The sequence below is a fragment of the Lucilia cuprina genome, chromosome 5 (genome assembly GCF_022045245.1).
Source record: "Lucilia cuprina isolate Lc7/37 chromosome 5, ASM2204524v1, whole genome shotgun sequence".
NCBI classification, from domain to species: Eukaryota; Metazoa; Arthropoda; class Insecta; order Diptera; family Calliphoridae; genus Lucilia; species Lucilia cuprina.
Window position 1 is genome coordinate 38754799 of NC_060953.1, and position 8247 is coordinate 38763045.

The 8247-nt window shown below is 29.6% G+C and overlaps 1 protein-coding gene across 3 annotated transcripts; it reads right to left on the reverse strand.

Annotated features, from left to right (window-relative positions):
* Nucleotides 1–1443: 1443 nt before the first annotated feature.
* Nucleotides 1444–3586, reverse strand: LOC111688378. Of its 3 annotated transcripts, none has more exons than XM_023450883.2 (7): nt 3473–3586; nt 2984–3046; nt 2632–2921; nt 2409–2568; nt 1940–2337; nt 1724–1883; nt 1444–1662 (listed from the first exon to the last, which is right to left on the reverse strand). In XM_023450883.2, the coding sequence occupies exons 2-7, from the start codon at nt 3012–3014 to the stop codon at nt 1547–1549; spliced, it is 1155 nt and encodes a 384-aa protein (XP_023306651.2). In that variant the 5' UTR covers nt 3015–3046; nt 3473–3586; the 3' UTR covers nt 1444–1546. The 3 variants fall into 3 exon arrangements, with proteins under 3 accessions (XP_023306651.2, XP_023306650.2, XP_046808083.1); XM_023450882.2 differs by having other exon boundaries at nt 2984–3118; nt 3473–3581; XM_046952127.1 differs by lacking the exon at nt 3473–3586 and having other exon boundaries at nt 2984–3207.
* Between the last annotated feature and the right edge of the window lie 4661 nt (nt 3587–8247).

Sequence of the window (8247 nt, forward strand, 5' to 3'; positions counted from 1 at the left end):
AGAAACACATATTTGTAAACAAAAATAACTCACCACACCAAAAAAAATGTTTATTTTGATAAAACAGCTGTTACGGTTTGTTTTATTTTTCGTCGGGTTGTTTTCTTTTTGAAATTGTGGCGTTTTTGTTAATTTTTAGTTTTGACATTAAAAAATGTAAAAAACTAATGGAAAATTGGGGTTTTTAAAAAAGCATATAAGTAAAAACGAACAGTAGATTAACTTTTTCTCAAAGTTTTTCTACTATCACATAGTAAAATGACCGGAACTTTTAATTTAACATGAGTTTATTTTCCCCGTTTCATTATTTGTTGAAATAAAACGAAAAACTGTTTGCAATTGTCCAACCCTGATTATATATCATCAACAAACATATTAAGGTTCTATAAATCGACTTTCGAATAATCGAACAATCGACTTTTTGTAGAAAAAAGTCGAAGTCGACTATTTTGTTCCAAAAGAAAAAAACGATAACTCGACTATCGTCTATGAAAAAAGTCGACTTTGTAAATAAAAGTCGAAAGGTCGAAAAGTCAAAAAAAGTCGGAAAGAGTCGAAAAAGTCGAAAAGCCGAAAAAGTCGGAAAAAGTCGAAAGAAGTCGAAAAATTCGGAAAAATTTGAAAATAGTCGGAAAATGTCGAAAATAGTCGAAAATAGAAAGAAGTCGAAAAAACTCAAAAAATTGCAACAAATAGAAAAAATATAAATAAAATTTTTTATTAATAATAAATAATAATAATATAATGTTAAATGGCAACATTATAAATTTACGCTTCTGGCAACTTTATAAATTTTTAACTCTGGTCGGAAAAAGTCGAAAATAGTCAAAAAAAAGTAGGAAATTCGAAAATAGTCGAAAAAAGTCAAAAGTCGAAAAGTCGACTATTTATAAAATATTAAAAGTCGAAAAATCGACTTTTAATTAAATGAAAAAAATCGAAAAATCGACTTTTAACTAAATGCAAAAAGTCGAAAAGTCGACTTTTCATAAAATGCAAAAGTCGACTTTTCGTTTCAACTATAGAACCCTAGCAGAGATACAAAATAAATAAAAACTGTTTTTTAAAACATACTTCGTGAAGGGTATATAAGATTCGGCACAGCCGAATATAGAAATATTACTTGTTTTAATTAGAACGTTTACGAGAGATTTTGTTTTATTACAATTCACTTTTGGGTTTTTCATTCTCTGCCATCCATACACACAAACAACGTTTACGTTTTACAGCCCCAGACAGCAGCGTCAACGTTAACTGTTGGTTGTGTTTTGTTGAATACAAAAATTTTGTTCTTTGTTCAGTGTTGTAAACTTTGTATTAAAAACAAAAACGTCCTAAAATCAATTTTATTAATTTTAATGCTATCGACCGAATGGAAAATGAATTATATTTAAAATAATTAAATTTAAAAATTAGATGGCAACCGAAATAAAAATTTCTCTATGATTTCTTGTAAATTAAATTTTTAATTAAGGAAATACGTCATATTTGTTAAAAAAAAAACTCCTTAAAACTAATAAATTTCTATTAATGAATAAACTTATTATTAAATTGAAACATTAGCTCTCTTTTTAAGCCGATCTTTGGCATGTAGAAAATGCTGATGACAAACTTTGTTAATATCCGAATTTGTTATTTTAGGATATCTGGCATAACATAAATCTGAAAAAAATAACAAAAACTTTAAACATATTACTCACTTCTAACATACTATATATACAACCTCTTATAACCAGAAAAATATTAAATTCTTGAATACTTTGCTTTTCTTTGGTGCCGCGCCAGGATAGTTTAGTAGCCACCTCATCAATTAATATAGCCTTATATGCGCCACGTATAAATTTAGCATGATCTCTGCCACTGATTTTATTTATATATTGTTTCTGCAAAAGATTTAATTACAAAAATAAAGTTTTCATTTTAGAAAACTTAACCTTACCAAGAGCTTTTCTAATTTTTTATTGTCCAGCAGTTGGTCATCGAATTCTTCTAAACTTTGCAGGGTTTTAAAGGGCAGCTTAGGTAAACTGACTTCTGTTTTTGAAGGTTGCATGGGAAGTGGATTAAATAGAATAGTTTCTGGTGAAGGTGGTGCAGAATCTGAATCTAAAAGATTAGTATCTGCTAAAGGTGAAGAGGAAACTGGATCTAAATTAACCGGTGTAATGGGTCTAACTTTACGACTAGAGCCAGAAAATGTGGGTGTTGTGGATGTCTTTGGAGAACCATTGCCCTTATTTTTTCGACCAACTCTATCTCTAGCGTGTAGAAAATGTTGTTGGCATATGCGATTGATTTCCGTATGATTTGCTTCAGGATATTTTGAAAGACAGATTTCTGTTTAGAAAAAAAGGATATAATTGTTTGAAAAATATTAAATTGATTTAATGTTTGTTTTTTTATTAAACCTCTTAAAAGCACAAAAGTTGTAAAACATTGTATGCTGGGTTTTTCTTGGGTTCCGCGCCAAGTCAAATTTATCGCCAATTCATCTGTTACTATAGCCCTTAAACCGGCTCTCAAAAATACTATAAAATTGTGGCCAGAAAATCTTTTTAAAAATTTTATCTGTAATGTTTTTTGTTTTTAAATAAAATAACTTTAGTAATAACAGATTTAAACTCTACTTACGAATTCAGTTTTTAGATCAGAGTCTAATGGCAGTTTTTCATCAAAATTCTTCAAATCCTCTAGAGTATTTATGGGCAACTTAGGCAAAAGCTTCGGTTCAGGATCTATGTTCGCATCTAGTCCTCCTAATTCATTTTTTATCTGTTTTATTTCACTTCTAAGTGTTTTTATTAGTTGTTGCTTTTCTTCATCGCTTTTCCTATATCTTTCTCTTAAAGAACGTACTTCATCCAAAATGTTTAGTAAAGTTTCCCCTATATCAACACCCTCAGTCAATGGATTCCAATTTTCTTAATTTTATAAGAAATTATTAATATATTAAATATTTTAAGGTTTTACATTTAGACTTTACCATTTTTAGTTTCTATTGGATCGATTTCCATTTTAAAGTCATCTGTTTGGTATGTTACTCGGTCTAGTTCAGGTGTAATTAGTTCATCCATAAAGATTTAATGAAATTAAAATGTAAATAGATATAACAGACTTTCTATAGAGAAATATAAAAATTAAAGTTTTTATTAACTAAATAAACGGAAACAAATATCAACTAATTTATTTTGAAATTATAAATTATTAATATTACTTTGCAAAGAGAATTCGAGATATAGGTACTTATTATAACACTTTTTATTACATTTTAAAATCTCCTAATAAATTTCACAACTAATAACCATGTATTTTCTTCGCACAAAATAAACCTCTACATTGGGCACACTGAAAACGTTTGCTCATTTATTTAACACTCTTCCATGTCTCGCTCTTTAGTTGAGATTTTGATAATTTTTGATTTGTTTTCTTATTTTTAATTTTGTTAATAAATATAAAGTATATACAGCGCTACCTTTTACTTTCCAAATTGCGATTTATTTTTTTTTATTTAAAAAAAACTCTTTTTTTCCCTTTTTCTTAAAGGAGACACTCTAACGAAACGTCTACGATGGCGACTGACGATGACAGAACTAAATCGTATCAGGCAGTGTTGTCATAAGTTTTTTTCGTACAAATGTTTAGTATGTACTTTTTGTTGTTTTATTGCGGCAGTGGTGGTGATGGTATTTGTAAGAGCCAGAGATGCCAGTTTCAATGATTATTTTTAACGGGAAAAAGTTAATAGAGGGATTTTTTTGGTTTAAAATAGGCTTCTATTAGGTTTCTATAAATCGACTTTCGAACAATCGACTTTTTGTAGAAAAAAGTCGAAGTCGACTATTTTGTTCCAAAAAATTCGATAACTATGAAAAAAGTCGAAAGTCCGAAAAAGTCGAAAATTCTAAAAAAAGTAAAAAATGGTCTATTTATAAAATACTAAAAGTAGGGTTCTACAGTTGAAACGAAAAGTCGACTTTTCGACTTTTTTCATTTAGTTAAAAGTCAACTTTTCGACTTTTTGCATTTTATAAAAAGTCGATTTTTCAACTTTTCGACTTTTTTTCATTTAAATAAAAGTCGACTTTTAGACTTTTCGACTAAAAGTATTTTATAAATAGTCGACTTTTTCCGACTTTTATCGACTTTTTTGGATTTTTGACTTTTTTCGACTTTTTCCGACCTTTTTCGACTTTTTCAACTTTTTCCGACTTTTCGATTTTTTCGACTTTTTGACTATTTTCGACTTCTTTCCACTTTTTTCCGACTATTTTTTGACTTTTTTGAGTTTTTCCGACTATTTTAGAGTTTTTGATTTTTTTTCACTTTTTTAAAATTTTTGACTTGTTTCTACAATTTTCGACTTTTTCCGACTTTTTTTCGACTTTTTCCGACTTTTCGACATTTTACGACTTTTCGACTTTATTCGACTTTTTTCGACTCATCGACTTTTTTCGACTTATCGACTTTTTTCGACTTTCAGACTTTTAGGCTTTTTTCGATTTTTATTCACAAAGTCGACTTTTCGACTTTTTTCACAGACGATATTCGAGTTATCAACTTTTTTGGAACAAAATAGTCGACTTCGACTTTTGTCGACAAAACAGTCGATTGTTCGATTATTCGAAAGTCGATTTATAGAACCCTAACTAAAAGTCGTCTTTTAATGAAATGAAAATAGTCGAAAAATCGACTTTTCATAAGATGCAAAAAGTCGACTTTTAACTAAATGCAAAAATTCGACTTTTTGTAATTTATAAAAAGTTTTTTAATTTAAAATCTCAATTTTTTTTTAATTTAAAATCTTACAATGAAATCCCTAAATTTCCCTACACTTCTCGCGAATCTAAATTAATATGTAAATATAAGGCATGGGACATATGATTCTTTTGTATATACATTTTTCAGCACTTTTTTATATCTAAATATTCTGAGGTACCGAAATAGTAGTCAATAGACCAGGTGAAGTCTATAGTCTAGTCAACAGTCTCGTCTATATTGTAGTCAATAGATTAGTCTTGAGTCTGATTTAAAGTATAGTCTGAAGTTTCAGCAATAGTATAAATTCTACTCAGCCGTCTAGTCTAGGAATTCTGATAGGAATGTTAACGGAGCATTTGTCAGTAAGTGGGACGCACAATAATACATCGAGAACAAGGAAAAAGTATAGCCGATCTAGCATATAATTTGCAACTGTCCTACGATACAGAATATAAGGTTGAAATGGTTAGGGAATATGTTCCACAACGAAATGTGGGATATTGCAGTCTTGACCCTCGCAATTTACTGGGTTTTGTCAAGGGCACTAGTCTCTTCTTCGACTAGGCTTTATAGGCAGACAAAGATCATCACTCTTATCTCTTTTTTCTTTGTGCACTGATTTGTTCCTATAGTTAAGTCCATAGTCTGTTTATAGTATAGTCTAGTTTCTGGTGTAGTCTATAGTCTAATCTATAGTCAAGTCTATAGAGTAGTCTATAGTCTTGTCTATAGCCTAGTTTAAAGTCTATTGTCAAGTATATAGTCAATAGTCTATAGTATTTTTCTATAGTATTGTGTAATTAATAGTCTATAGTCAAGTATATAATCTACTTTTTAGTCTCGTATTTTATAAAAAGTTTTTTAATTTAAAATCTCAATTTTTTTTATTTAAAATCTTACAATGAAATCCCTAAATTTCCCTACACTTCTCGCGAATCTAAATTAATATGTAAATATAAGGCATGGGACATTTGATTCTTTTGTATATACATTTTTCAGCACTTTTTGATATCTAAATATTCTGAGGTACCGAAATAGTAGTCAATAGACCAGGTGAAGTCTATAGTCTAGTCAACAGTCTCGTCTATATTGTAGTCAATAGATTAGTCTTGAGTCTGATTTAAAGTATAGTCTGAAGTTTCAGCAATAGTATAAATTCTACTCTGCCGTCTAGTCTAGGAATTCTGATAGGAATGTTAACGGAGCATTTGTCAGTAAGTGGGACGCACAATAATACATCGAGAACAAGGAAAAAGTATAGCCGATCTAGCATATAATTTGCAACTGTCCTACGATACAGAATATTAGGTTGAAATGGTTAGGGAATATGTTCCACAACGAAATGTGGGATATTGCAGGTCTTGACCCTCGCAATTTACTGGGTTTTGTCAAGGGCACTAGTCTCTTCTTCGACTAGGCTTTATAGGCAGACAAAGATCATCACTCTTATCTCTTTTTTCTTTGTGCACTGATTTGTTCCTATAGTTAAGTCCATAGTCTGTTTATAGTATAGTCTAGTTTCTGGTGTAGTCTATAGTCTAATCTATAGTCAAGTCTATAGAGTAGTCTATAGTCTTGTCTATAGCCTAGTTTAAAGTCTATTGTCAAGTATATAGTCAATAGTCTATAGTATTTTTCTATAGTATTGTGTAATTAATAGTCTATAGTCAAGTATATAATCTACTTTTTAGTCTCGTCTTTTGCCTAGTTTATAGTATATAGTCAAGTATATATATAGTCTTGTCTATAATCAAGACTAGTACAGTGTTTAATATAGTTTAGCCCATACATAGATGAATCTTTAGACTAGTCATTGATCTCTTATCTCTGTAGACTTATGTTTATAGTCTAGAGTCAAGTAAAGTCTAGTCTATAGTCAAGTCTAGTATATAGTCAAGTCTGTATATAGTTCAGTGTGCAGTCTAGTCTATAGTTTAGTCACTAGTCTATAAACTTGTTTCTAGTTTTAGTTAATAGTCTACAGTCAAGTATATAATCTAGTTTATAGTCTCGTCTATTGCCGAGTTTAAAGTATATAGTCTTGTCTATAGTCAAGACTAGTACAGTGTTTAATATAGTTTAGCCTATAGTTGAATCTTTAAACTAGTCTAATTTACTCTGTAGACTGGTTTATATTCTAATTTACAGTCTAGCGTAATATTAGTAGTTAGTATTTTAAAACCTAAAATGTACTATTTCAAAGTCTTTATATTACCATGCCGGGTACATACTATGAAAATTCTTATTAATATTCCCTGGCAGCCTTTGGATACGAGGTGATGGTGTTTAATAAATGAGAGCAGCTGTCATTGTGTTACATTCAAATACACAAAAGGTGATGCTCATTCTTTATAGGTCGTTGGCTGTGGTTGAAGACAACTTAGCGCAACTTAACAGTACAACTAGTATAATAAACAAGTATTAACAGAACTAAGTATGAAAACAACATGTATTAAACAACATGCTTTTGAGTATGATTACAACTTATGTCAACATACTTGTTGTTTTACAACTCATCAACATGTATGATGTTCTCTAGCATGTTTTACAACTTGTTTTATATTATCAGCTGTTTTGTTGTATTTAACATGTCATGCTTGTTTGGTTGTTTGCTTGCATAGCACTGTGTTTGTTTTCGTTTTGCTGGTATTGTTATTGTTGTTGTAGTTGCTTTTATTGTTATTTTATTTCTGTTTCGCTTTTGGCACGTTTTAAATTAAATGATTAAATAAAAAATCATAATATTTACTCTTCAATAAGTAATGTACTCTCAATTAAATTACCGCTTCTGTTTTAGTTATATTTAACTTGCTCTTTCTCTTTGTATTTTATGCTCTTGCTACTCTTTTATCACAGCTTGTGCTCTCTTTCTCTTTTTCAGGGAGTATGCTTTTTTTGCCTGTAATAAATACTCTTCAAACAAGTTTGTTTTTTTTTACTGGATTTCCTTTACATCATGTAAAATCATCGGAAGTCAAAGACATTTTATACACTTGCATTCCTGGCTTATGGCAGCACAATCTCCCTGCCACCTTCTCATAACCCACCTATACCCTGGATTTATAATGGTTCTTAACAAAAAAAAAAAAAAAAAAGAAAAAATAGAAAGAAAAAATTTATATAAATTTCATCTCAATTTTGTTACTTTGTGGAATATTTTGTTATTATTTTTTGTTGTATATATTTCTCGCTTTTTTTTGTTGTTGATATTTTTTGGAGGGTTTTCGTGTCTTGTTCACCCAAAAAAATTAAAATGTGTACATGTTTGTTGTAGTTGCTGATAATATGTTAAGGATTTACATTGTGTCATGCTTCTATGTGTGTTTGTATGTACAATTTACCATTTAATTTTTTCGTTGTTGCTGCTTTTGTTTATTTATGTTTTTTTACTTGTTTTATATGAATATCCCATATACATAAATAATTGTTGTTGTTTCTATGTGTGTGAGGATTTGCTATTTGGGTATGTGTGCATGTATTTTTATTTTG